The 13,743-nt window shown below is 33.7% G+C and overlaps 1 protein-coding gene across 1 annotated transcript; it reads right to left on the bottom strand.

Annotated features, from left to right (window-relative positions):
- Positions 1–9,907: 9,907 nt before the first annotated feature.
- LPA2 (low psii accumulation2) lies at positions 9,908–12,281 on the bottom strand. The gene is made up of 2 exons (XM_039043709.2): positions 11,732–12,281; positions 9,908–10,218 (listed from the first exon to the last, which is right to left on the bottom strand). Exons 1-2 carry the CDS (start codon positions 12,180–12,182, stop codon positions 10,070–10,072), a joined length of 600 nt encoding a protein of 199 aa, XP_038899637.1. The 5' UTR covers positions 12,183–12,281; the 3' UTR covers positions 9,908–10,069.
- Positions 12,282–13,743: the final 1,462 nt, after the last annotated feature.

The following is a 13,743-nucleotide window of genomic DNA, read 5'->3' as shown; positions in this document are numbered from 1 at the left end:
ATCTTGTTATTTTATTGATATATCATGAAATTGAATCTCGAAATTGATATCGATATTTTTATTGTTATTGGTACACTCAAGAGGTGGTCTCTATCCATCTTCTCTCCCATTTGTACTTCTTTTTATTAAGTTATCAGAATTTGATTTTTTTTCTAAAACAATTTGTAAAGAATAGATAAACAAAATAAATAAATTACCAACTAAAACTAGTATTTATAAATTTATTTTTTTAAAAAAAAAATCAAAATAATTATCCAATTAGAGTTTGCTGAATTAAGAAAAAGAAAAAGGGTTGATGGGGTTCGCATATAGTATAGTGAAGTATCAAGGGAGCTTACTTTGAAGCCAATGCGACATAGGAAGCTTTTTAGCTCATCATTCCAAGCTCGAGGGGCTTGTTTAAGGCCATAAATAGCTCTATTGAGCTTGCATACATATTGAGAGGGTGAGTGACACTTTCAAAACCAGGAGGTTGAGACATGTAGAAAGTTTCTTTAAGTGTGCCATTAAGGAAGGCATTGTTGAAGTCTATTTGACGAAGAGGCCAGTGATGAGAGACTGCAAGTGTGAGGATAATTCTGATGGTGGAGGGCTTGACAACAGGGCTGAATGTGTCAAAATAATCAAAATCAGGATGCTGATGGAAGCCTTTGGCAACAAGACGTGCTTTGTACCTTTGAACTGATCCTTGTGCATCTCGTTTTAGCCTATACACCCATTTGCAACCACAATAGTAGTAGCAAAGGTGGGAGGGACTATTGTCCAAGTATTGGTGCGCTGCAGGGCTGTAATCTCTTCATGCATTGCTTGTTTCCACTGTGGAGCAAACAGGGCTTGAGAGACAATGGTTGGTTCAGTTTTAGTTAGATCAGTAGCAAGTTCTGCAGACCAGACTTTGGGCTTGAAAATACTTGTTTTTCCCCTAGTAATCATGGGGTGAGTGCCTAGTAAAGGCTGGACAGAGATTGATGGAGTTTAGAGGGAGGACTGTGGAGAAGGATTTTGTGGGGTTGAGTTTGTAGGAGAATCTGATGGATTGTGTAGGTCTTGAGATGGAGGTAGGTGAGGTGAAGTTGGAGAGGGTAGGCCAGGGTTTGAGTGTGTGTTGGTTGGAGTCAGCAAGGGATCAGGACAGTGATGATGATCATGAGATGGTTGAGGAGGAAAGTCAACTGGTGTTGGACATGGTGAGGGTAGGTGTACTGATAGTTGAGGAAAGTGGTGATTGGAGGAGCTGAAGTGGGAGGGCTGGAGGGTTAGTTATTGGCAAAACCTGTATGAAAGGGAAAATCCTCTTCATTAAACACTACATGGCGTGAGATATTGAGTTTACCATCATCAGTGAGGCATCGATACCCTTTGTGCATAGGTGAGAGACCAAGATATACACACTTTCTTTTGTGGAAATCAAATTTGTGGGACTGATAGGGCCACAAATGTGGGTAGCAGGCACATCCAAACAATTTGAAGGATAGCAGATCCAATTTCTTCCCAAGTAGTGCTTTCATTGGGCTGATGTCCTGAAGAATAGAAGAAGGAAAACCATTAATAAGAAGCACAGTGGTTTGAAAGGCATACCACCATAGATGTAGGGGCATCCTAGCTTGAGCAAGGAGTGTTAAACCAGTCTCAATAATGTGCCTATGTTTGCGCTCAGCACGACCATTTTGAGCTGATGTGTAAAGACAGAACAATCTGATACAAATTCCCAGCTGTGTACACATTTGAGCAACAAGTTGGTATTCTCCTCCTCCATCCATTTGCAAGGTTCCAATAGTTCTATAAAACTGTGTATCAACAAGGGCTTAAAAGTTTTGAAAGGAAACTAATGTGTCGCTCTTTTATTTTAGGGGGGTAAAGCCAAGTGAACCTGCTGAAGTCATCCACAAATAGAACATAATATCTATAGCCATCTGCAGATAAGATTGGGGCCGGCCCCCAAAGATCAGTATGAACTAACTCAAAGGGTTGTTTGGCATGAGACAAAGAATCATTAAATGGTAGATTGTGTGATTTTCCAAATTGGCATGCTTCACAAAAAAACTTTTCATTGACAACATTTTTCAGATTACATCCACTAATAAGTTTAGACAAATTTTAGAGGATGGATAGCCTAATCGTCTATAGAGGAGTAGTTTGGAGATGGTAGTACTGGTTGTAAGAGCAGCAGGTGAGGAGAACTAATTGGATCAATCTGTCAAACGAGCACCTGAGGATCCTGACATGGGTGCTTTATTTATCAGTTGGTTGACATTATCCAAGAGGTAGAGTCCATCTTTAAGTCGGCTGGTCAAAAGTGCCACCCCCGAGTCCTTGTCCTTAACCACACAAAAATCAACATGAAATTCAACCACAACATTATTATCATTTGCTAACTTGGAAACACTAACTAAATTTTTGGTGATTGCAGGTACATAAAGTATGTTTAACAGGGACATAATGCCATTCTTAGTATGTAGATTTGAGAGTCCTGACTGAGATATGTTAAGAGGAGTGCTATTACCAACAACAACTCTATCATTACCTGTGTAGCCAGAGGAGGATTGAAGGAAGTTTGGACTGCTGGTTACATGAGTTGAGGCTCCACTGTCAACATACCAGTTGGGGTCAGCTATTGTTCAGGTGAGGCAACTGTTAAGTGAACAACTAGGGCTGAGGAAGACTGTTCTTGGTTCCTATTTGATGGAAGCTGAGTAGATTCTGCTCGAGTACGAGTCTGTCAAGGATTAATTGAACTCTTTATTGTATCTAAAATAACATATATCAGTAGTATGGCCTAGTTTCCCACAAGTTTGATAGGTAGGCCTGGTTGTAGAGGCGCTGTTCCATCGACCATGCCCCCTATTTCTTCCTCCTCCACCTTTGTAATTTGACAATTGGTTGTATCCATAGAAGTTTCGATGGGAGTTCGATGGAGTATTGGGGCTATTCTATACCACATTTACTGATGGAGAGTTCAGAGAGATTGACATATTTGTCATACCTGTAACACGGGCTTGATGGCAAGCTGATACTCAAGTCTCTTTTCATAGGATAGCAGATTAGATTGAAGATCAGACCACTTGGTTGTACCCTTGGTTTGCACTGCTACAACGATTGGGTTGTACTCCTCATGCAAGCTAGCCAACACTTGAGATATAAGATCAGAAGGAGTCACTGGTGAACCTGCAAGAGCAAGACTATCAGCATATTTCTTCATCAGAGTTAAATACTCACTCATCTTCAGGGCAGCCTTGCGAGTTTGTTGGAACATTCTCTTTAGGTAATCTGTTTCAGCTCTAGATTGGACTCCAACCAGCTCTTTGACGTCTTCCCATAGTTCCCTTGCTGTTTGATGTCCCATTACTTGAGTAGCAATTTCTTGGTTCATAGAGTTGTAGAGCCAACCTAAGAGTAGTTGGTTGACTACTATCCATGCTTCATAGGCTAGATTGGGTTGCAGCTCTGCTCCTTCTGAAGTTGCAGGGCTCGGATCAACACTGGAGCTTTCACTTGAGTTTTCATTTGCTTGTCTGACAATAAATTGACTTGGGCAGGGGTTTTCTCCAATTAGGAAGCCTTCCAGACGGTAGCTTCTAAGCATTGGCCATGCTAGGTTTTGCCAGAGGAGAAAGTTGGACCTATCCATCTTAATGGATGTCACCTGGTTTAGTAGCTGGTTCAGTGGTGAATGTGTGATGTTACCATTGTTAATGATGCCTGGAAAAGTAGGCTGAGGGATAGCTGGAGGATTTACCATCTTGGATCGATTTGCTTATCAAGAGTGTTGATTAAGGTAGACTGGAGCTTTGATACCAAGTCAGAGTTTGCTGAATTAAGAAGAAGAAAAAGGGTTGATGATAGACAGGCTGAGGGATAGCTAGAGGATTTACCATCTTGGATCGATTTGCTTATCAAGAGTGTTGATTAAGGTAGACTAGAGCTCTGATACCAAGTCAGAGTTTGCTGAATTAAGAAGAAGAAAAAGGGTTGATGATAGACTGAGCAAAGCAGCAGAGCTGAGGCTTTCACAAGGTAAAATTCTTCTTCCTCCTTCTTCTTTTGTATTATATGAATGAGTATTTTTTCTTATACTCTTCCTGTGTATACTTGTGCTGAAGGCGCTGGCGTGTTATCCTTGTCATATCCAACAAGGTCTTAGTTACTCAAACATTAAAATGCATCAACTAAATTGTATTAGTTTATAGAATTTACAACAATTTAGGTCCCGTTTGATAACCATTTGGTATTTGAGTTTTTTTTAAAGTTGTGATTGTTTCATCTCAATTTCTTACAATAGTTTTCATTTTTTTCTAACTAAAAGAGTTGAATTCTTAATCAAATTCCAAAAACAAAAATAGATTTTTAAAAGTTTTTTTTTAAAAATTTATTTTCTTATTTTTAAGTTTCAAAACTTGATTTGGTAGAAAATATTGGTATAAAGTAGAAAACAAAGTAAAGAAATCTAAAGGTGTAAGAGGTGTTTATAGACTTAATTTTTTTAAAAAATAGATACTAAACAGAGTCTTCTTTAAAATTTAGTACGTTATGTTATCCATGTATTTTAATTTTTGTTTATGATATTGTGAAATATTTTATTAAAGTGTATAATCGAATCACTTAAATTTTTGAATCAATCAATAATTTAACATGATATCAAAGGAGGTCGAATATTCATACTCGGAGATTTAAAGATTAAGTGATTAGTGTTGTTTAAATATATAATATCAAATCTGCATTTAATTTAGCCCTTTAAACATTTTTTTGTGGGAAAGATGTTGACAGAAATTATTTGGGAGACAAAATATCAGAGAGAGAGAGAGAGAGAGAGAGACAGAGTTGTTGTCTAAACTTAGCAGCAGAAGAAGGGCAAAGCTTTTATGTCAAACAAAACTTTGAATTTGTGAGAAACAAACAGAAAACAAAAAGTGAAAGCCAAAATAAATTAGTCAAAACTCTATTAAACAAGGCTTGAAAAAGTGGGAGATCACACACAGCCTTTTTGCTGACTATACACATCCAATCTAAAATTTTCAAACTTGAAAATCAAATTAAAACCTCACATAACATATCTACATTTGCTTGCTCACAAATTTATGTATACCTCAATAAATAAGATATTAATTATTGTTTCAAAAATTGATGATTCGATCCTATTTTATACATTCTGATTTTTTGGAATGGACAAAACACCCATGTGGAGGTAGTATTTGATTCAATTGAAGTCATCAAGTTTTTAAATTGTGAGATTTCGGACCCATACGTTTCTCTTAGGTTGCAAAAGAAATATAAGAGTTGTATCTACTTTTTTTTAAGGGAGAATACAAAGTGTGTTAATTAGTTGAAGAACAAGTTGATATTAAACCATTATAAAAGCCACAAAAGTATTAAAAATAAAAAATCATGAAGTTAAATACTTAAAGATTGAACTATATGAAAATTATAAACATGAACATAAATTATGACATTACAAGTTCTCATGAGAGATAATATGTTCTAATTATTTTCTGAGATTGAACCACTAAAATGGCCTGGGGACATAAATAATCAATGATTTTAATGAAGATTGGCTGTATAATATAGTTTGCTTTAATTCATAGGGCATGAGGTGGAAAATGAGACCAAAAAGCAAAAGGCCAAAAATGAAAATTATTGAAAAGTGGAAGGGAGGAAGGATGGAAATGAGGCAGTAGGAAGGGCGTCCCCTCTGCAAGCCAACCCCACCTCTTTATATTATATTTATATATAACATTTCTTTTTGTAATAAAAAAAATAACAAATGAATAGGACATTTTTCAAAACTAGAAAAATCTACAAAATTATTTGTACAAAATAGTAAAATTTAATCTTTTTTTAATAGAAATTGATAGAAATCTATAAGGAATAGAAATTGATAAAAGTGGTGATACTATGGACAGATATGGATAAAGTCTATCAATATTTATCGGTATTTATTTTTTTTATTATTGATATGATTTTCTATTATTAACAATTTCCTTATTAATAATAAAGTTTGATTTTAATTGGTCTACTGCCAAAAGCAAAGCGGCGCGTGGAGCTTAATCTTTTACTTATGTTCATCCTCACCTCGTATGGCGGCTAAATGTATATCTTACTTTATACAGCAAAATCCACCAAATAAATACCACAGTTAGAAAATTTTACGTTAAAACCCACCTTTAGTCATGAAACCTCAAGTAAAGTAATAATTTTGTCTCTATATCGATTTAGTCTCTGTAATTTTTAATTTATAATAATTTAATCTCTAAATTTTGATAAATAATAATTTAGTATCTATATTTTGAAAATGATAACAATTTAGTCCCTATCATGAAAAATCTCTTTAAAATTAAATGTTGAATTTTATTATGTAACGACCTAATCTTCATAATTTATATAAAAAAATTGATTTTTGATTAATTTAACGATCTACATGTGTTAAGAATTTCATTAAATCTGAAAAATATTTTTCACAATAAGAACTAATACATTACGGATTGTAAAGTATAGACATCAAATTGTCACTTAATAAAGTTTAAGGACAAAATTGTAATGAATTTGAAAGTATATGGACTAAATTGTTACCAACAAAAGTTCGAGACTAAATTGTTGCTTTAATGAGAATTGAGGGACTAAAAGTGATTTTTAACCTAAATTTTAAAACTATTTGTAAGTATTGCAAAATCTAAATCAATCCATATAAAAAAGTCTAAAATACCTCTAACAATGATAATTGAAGTTACATAGTAAATATTTTAAATAAAAGAAATCTAAAATTAATGTATTTAAATTTTGAATTTGAAATTTTAAAATGAAAAAGTACATTGAAAAGTAAAAAGAATTTTGATGAATATTGTATTACATATTATACATTATATTTTCTTTACTTAAAATATGTACAATAATATAATAATAAATTATATGATATTGGAATTGAATAATTATAAAAAATTTCTTACAGAAAAATAACATCAATGACCAAGAGATAATTGAGATTCATACTGTTAGTTAGATTGTAACCCTAACTAATTTTATACTTTATATATATTACCAAACATATTTTCAACTATTATTTAAATTGAGATCCAAATTTATTACCAAATATAAATGCAAATATTATTACCGGTTGGAAATTAAGAGGACATTTGAATGTTTGACTAAAATAGAATTAAAAAGTGAGATAAAAGGAGAAATAAAAATAAGATTTAAATTATAAATCTTATAGTCAAAATGAATTAACATAGTATTCGTACTATAATTTTACAGTAAAAAAGAAAATTATAAACTATTAATATTACTGTATTAATATAATGATTAATTTGAAATAGTAGAAGAACTATTAGTATTACTGTATTAATATAATGATTAATTTGAAATAGTGGAAGCCTCTAGTAGAGTTAAAAGAGATGCCTAAGCCTTAATTTTGCAAAACAATTGAATATAGAAAGGGAAACGGGATTTACTTATTTGGGAGTGATTCTAAATAATTAAAATCACTTGTTTCATTTTTTAAATCATCATGAAATATACTTTTAAGGGTTTAAACTCGATTTTGATGAAATGAAAATTATCAAAGTGTAAAATTAAATATTAAATTAATTCTCAATGATTGTAAAGACGTGTTTTAAAGTGATTTTGAACACGAGAAAAGTAATTTTAATAATTTCAAAATCACTCCCAAACATAGACTTAGACTTCTTTTATGCATCAAAATTTTCCATCAAATCCATCTCACAAAATCTCAACTAAAGACAACTCATACTATTTTGCAGACCTTTATATTAAAAAGTAAGAAAAAAATAATGGATGTTGTCTCGGCTGCACCTATTTGACAGTTGCCTAATAAAATTTTACCATGTGACATTTTTTTAAAGAATTTAATTGTTTTAATTTTGTTTACTATCTATAAAGAATGGATGCATGAGATTAGATACAATCTAGACGACATCTAATCATTACTCTTAAAATAATACTTGAGTGCACAAAATATACATATTTAATAAAAAAGTAAAATTTTGTAGAGCAACAATCTATGGTTGAATAATTAGGTGAGATGCATAAAGATAAGCGCTACCCAAAATAAATGAATGGGTCTGATTGTGTCTATTTACAAATTACAAAGAATCCTCCTATTTCAGAAATCAATTTTTTAAGATGTGATATGATACCACATACATACTGCAAAATATAAAAATTATATATTAAAAAGATGACAAACAAAAGATTTCACTTCAAATCTTGATGAAGATTTGAACTAAGTTAAAATCTTGAAGAAACAAACAAATTAGGGAGGAGAGGGGGAAAAAACTGTTTAAAGAAGGAAGTCAATAGATCCATAGTAAAAGAAGAAAATGATTGGTGGAGCAGAACAAAAAAGCAAACAACACTGCTTTTCAATGATGGATTGGGCAAAGCTTTTGTAAGAGCAAAGAAACAGTTGGTTCTGTGGATGGTTCAGTCTAGTGGCCTGTGTCAGTTACAAAAACAAACTCTTTTATCAAAGTTTGCATTCATCAAGGATTTAGGATTGAGACAATTTTTGGTCCTTGGAATGGGATGTTCTGAAGGTCACAAAGGCATGCTTAATCAATGGGTCAGTGATTTGAAAAATCAGTGAATGCTATCAGTTTACATACATATTTAGAGAACCCCCACAGCATCATTCGTTTATTGACAGAACAGACATTGTTGATGCTGCTTCCTCATTGCTCTTGTTTCCAGAAGTTATTTCATGATGCTGACTGAAAGGAAAGGGTATTGTGCTTTTCAAGAATGTCTCAGACATTTTGTTTCTCTTTATCCACAGGGCCTTCCTCGATTGTAACTTTCTCTGGTTGTTTGTGCATTCCAATTCTGAAGGAGTATATGAATTAACCAAGACCATATATGAATTAGAGTGTCCTAAAGTTATGAAAGCATAACTCAAATAAGTTTTAAAAAAATGATAGTTACTACCCTATACCAATAGGATGGCTCAATCATAAAAAAACTTCAAAGTTAAGTATGCGTAGTTTGGAGCAATTCTACGATGGGTGACCTCTTGAAAAATTTCTTAGAAAGTAGATGAGTCTGAACAAAGTATGTTGAAAGAACCCGTGTAGGTCTGTGAGATAAAAGGCAAGGACACTTTAATTGGCTAGTGTATTTGTGTCTGACACGTGTCAGACATTTGGAAACTCCAACACTTGTTAACACATATTAGAAACATGTTAGTGTGATAAATGCGTATAGATATGCATAGAACATACTTGTTGAGTAGACTAAAAAGACACATATATGACAATAATAATAATTTAGGTGTGAAATACATCAAGTTAAATTTTCTAAACATATAAATGCATCAATGCATTTATTTTGAATTTTCTTTTGGTATAAAAACGATATATATTTTTAAAAATGTATACTTTACCAAACGTGTCCTAGATTTTAAAAATATGGAGTGTCATCGTGTCCGTGCTGTGTTCTATCCATGTCTCAAATCCGTATTTATACCTCTTAGACTGTAAGGATAATATTCACTCTAAGAAGCAGTTCAAAAAAAGTAGATAGTGTGGTTAAGTCGTAGGGAAATGTCGAGACCATCAAGTGTTGAATCCCCATTCCGAATCATTGCTCGAATCCTGCACGTAGGGCATTACAGTTGGGAAGGATCCATGGAGAAGATGCTTTTATCTCCCCTTCTTTTCCAACAAAAGAAAAAAGAAATTTAGTATAGAAGGGAACGCCATAAAAAGAAAGAAAAAAGGAACCAGATCAGAAGGGAACACCATTGAAGGTTCGCTTGCGAGGCAGATAGCACCTTGAATTACTTGAGGGATCTATAGAATTGGTTATTCTCAATCCTAAGATAATAACGGAAGGGATCTTTCAGACGATTATTGTCATTGAAACTAAATCCCAAAGAAACTAATAAAATGATGGCAAGGTGTTTCCTAGGATCCAACAACAGCATCTCATTTGCTTTTGAGCTAAAAAAATTTCATCCTCAGTTTTAATAAAATGGGATAATTTGTATAAACGAGATCTATGGACACTTGAGATTTTTCAGATCTTCGCACCAAATACAGAACATCAAGCAAAAGGGATTAAATTATGATTTCTCATCTTTTATTTTCTCATTCTGAAGATACTTCAAAACTCCGTATGCAACAGTTCCAGCAACAAACAGAGAGACGGTTGGTGTGAAGGAAGGATACAAATATTTGACGAAGAACTTGTCCCACTCTTCTGGTAAGAAACCTGCATGTGCACATCAACCAATTAGTTGTAGTGGTGGAAGTGAAACGTAAACATGAACTATGAACACCATATTCATCAAAGGAATTGTACATCAAAATTTTCACACCGAAAATAGGCTCGAAACTCAGTCAAACCAAGTGCATACTCGTACTAGTCAAATAAAAGCATGAAAATATTTCGCATATTTAGAGCCATCAAACAATTCAATGGTATAGAAGCGGAGAGAAGTTCACTACATATTGTCCACATGAAAATATGAAAAGCACTTAGAAATTTAAAAAATAGCTATCACTTTCAATTAGTTTGATGGTAGAATTAACACACACAAAAAAACAGGCTTTGAACAATCAGAACCTTGTAGATAGTATAATGGACATTGCCCGATCTTATCCAGCCACATTAGGTTTAGGGATATCAAATAGAAGTCAAGGCTGGGATGATAATTTGCAGAACTATTAACTAGAGGAACAATTTGAACAGGATGACAATCTAACTGAAAAACTGTCTAAAATCTGAAAAGGTGAACATTTCTAAAGAGTTAAGTAGACAAGAGGATTTGAAAGCTGCGTGTTAAGTTCAGTTAAGCGGATTTGAATGAAACACCAGCAAATATTAAATATAAATTAACAGTAATTTAGTCAAATTCATTTATGAAGTTACATAGCAAAGCAAACACGCTTCAAAACATAGACCAGTTAGTTGAGTGTCTTCCAGACAAAATTAATCATCACAAGGCCAGCAAAATCATAAGACAAAATCATAAGCATCTTATTTTGATTGGAAAATACTACACTAAAAGGAAGACTGTGTTACTACAATTTCTTATAAATAAGCATTGTAAGATATTTATGTAATATATTTGTTAGAGGAAAAAATCTAGAGCCTGCAACAAGTAATTGGTATTGGAAGGCCAAATCAACCACCAAATTGATGCTACTGTAGCACATGTGTACACATGCCAGGGGGGAGAGAAGGATGGGGAATCAAATCCACTATCAAAACATCAGCTTTCTTTCGTTATGGAATGATGCCCTAATTTTACAATCCAAATATGCATTTTGATGGTAGAAAAGTAAACCTTTGTTTTGGAATGATTTTAAAATTGTTAAATTCAATTTTGTCAAGTTCAGAATCCCTTGGGAATCACAACTTTAATCCCTCAAAATTAAATAGGGTGATAAAAAACGACCACTTCTATTCAAAACACGAAATGAAAGGGGCTTAGATTATAATATTCTTCATTTTCAGGTTTTTCAACAGATAACCTAATTGCAACCCACAATCTTGCCAAAATAGTAATTCCCTTCACAGTTCGCCTAATGTTCGGACTATGGTTTCAAACTTCTACCTCCATATCTCAAGGAATAAATCCTATATGAATCGGAATATGACTACTATCACGTCTCAGAACAACAACCTGATTACTCGAACGGAAACTGCAACATCGACATTCACAAAACCCAATTCCGAAGTTCAGATTGCAATGAACAAAAATTAATAACAGAAGACGTACCAGATGCCGCAAGCACTATCCCCTCGACGAGAATCACAGCGCCAAGACCTAACCAAGTAAGAAGAAAATAGCTCTCGTTCCTACTCTGTTCCTTAGCTGCCTCTTCATCTACTTTTCCAACAAACACCGGTTTCTCCACGGGAGAGCGCCGAATAATGGATGCCCTCTGCCGCTTACCCTTCTGCTTTACAGCCTTTGGACTTGATTTGCTCGTGGTCGTCGATTGAGACGATGAAGAGCCGAAACCTTGAGGCGATGAGCTAGATGGCTTGGATGAAGTCGCAAGTGGAGCATCATCAACATTTTTCGAAATGGGCTTCTCAGATTCAGACGGGTTCTGGGATGTGATGATGAATTTAGGTTTAGAAGGAAAATTGAGAGATGGGTTGGGAAGATGATAGGGTTTTCTGGTGAAAGAAGAGGGAGAATGGTGGAGTATTTGTAGCGCCATTTTCAGTTTATTCGGTGTTGCTTAAGTTCAGAATTATGAAATTTATTATTCCCTTCGGCCTTCGCTTAACTTTTCATATTTACGTTTTCTTCCCTCGAGTTCCCAAATTCCTGTTAGAATAGAATATATTACTGATTTATGTTATTTAGCTTTCAGTCCCTGTATTTATTGTTATTTTCTTTGCTCCTCGATTGTTATTTTGAAAAATTTTAAACCCGATAACCCGTGGTCGTCCTTGAGCGGAAACAAGGATCGAACTCAAACCCGTGATCGTCCTTGAGCAGAAACAAGGATCGAACTCAAATCCCAATTAGGGGAAGAGCTACTAACCTTTGAAAAACTTATCTTCTCGTAAGAATTCTACTCTGCAAAATGATCATGAACTCGAAATCCTAATTTAACCCAAATGACCACTACCAAAAATCCTTTGAGTAAAAAATCCCCCTTCCCCCTTTCCAAATGAAGAAGAGAACAATCTCATCCACATAATAAGTGGGTTGTGAGAGAATAGGGGAGGGGAGTTACTTCCCTCCCTTAATTTCAAAATTAAAATTAAATAATTTTAATTTTAATTAATATATATATATAATAATAATAACCGACTTATTATATATATATATATAACAATATATTATATCATATATAACATATAACCTATAGTTTTAATTTTCTCAACAATGACATTTAATATGAATCCCATTTATATTAAATTTAATTATATGAATTCAATTCATATGATTAATATTTGAACCATATTCAAATATTTATTTTCTATAAACTTTATAATGTATCAAATATATTATAGTAATCATAACATAGATAATTAAATTAGATTAATAATATCACATAGAATTAATTCTCTCAAATAATTTGAACAATTCAAGTTAATCCAAAATTGATTCTCTTTAATCCCTGTTGAGCTACAGAGAAGACCCCATAGACTTGTAGATTGAAGCTCCAATGATACTTGAATAATTAATTAAACTCCTTTAATTAAATTATTCAACATCCATTAACTGTCGGACACTCCACTAAAGACCGACAACTGCACTCTTCGCACTACAGATATATTTCTATGTCCATTGGATAAAATCAGTCAACAGTGTGATGATCCTTCACAAATTGCTCGTAGGTACAACTAGACCCAAATTACTGTTTTGCCCCTATTGTTACATCTAACTCTTTAAGTACTATTGATCCCTCTAACGAAATGAACAATAAGTCATAGTCCAACTATGACCAAACCCCTCTCGAGCCAAGAGAGGGTGTGGCGCTACATTGTTCAAGCCTTAGAATTAGCCCTTAAATGAGCAACTTATCTACTTTCCCCCACATCAGGGAATGAATGAATTTCGTCTTGTGAAGTTGTGTTCCTAGATCTCTAATTAGACGAATCCTCGAAATGACAGACTTATTGAGTCGACGATCTAGCCACTCTCACCCATACAAATTAAATGATCGCCTTCATAGGCAGGAGTTCACAACTCACTCAGGATTCAAGTCATATCACCTATGGTCATCCTGGTGAAATGTAAGTCTCTACTATCAACGGCGTTATATA

This window comes from Benincasa hispida, chromosome 1 (genome assembly GCF_027475165.1).
Source record: "Benincasa hispida cultivar pf3 chromosome 1, pf3_genome.v1.1, whole genome shotgun sequence".
Taxonomy (NCBI): Eukaryota; Viridiplantae; Streptophyta; class Magnoliopsida; order Cucurbitales; family Cucurbitaceae; genus Benincasa; species Benincasa hispida.
Note: the sequence above shows the minus strand (reverse complement) of the source record. Positions and strands in the feature narration are given on the sequence as shown.

Excerpts from the sequence above, each read along its gene's own strand:
- LPA2 (XM_039043709.2), bottom strand. The coding sequence starts at position 12,182 with ATGGCGCTACAAATACTCCACCATTCTCCCTCTTCTTTCACCAGAAAA. Across the intron at positions 10,219-11,731 it reads GATAGTGCTTGCGGCATCTG|GTTTCTTACCAGAAGAGTGG; the intron begins GTACGTCTTCTG and ends GTGCACATGCAG.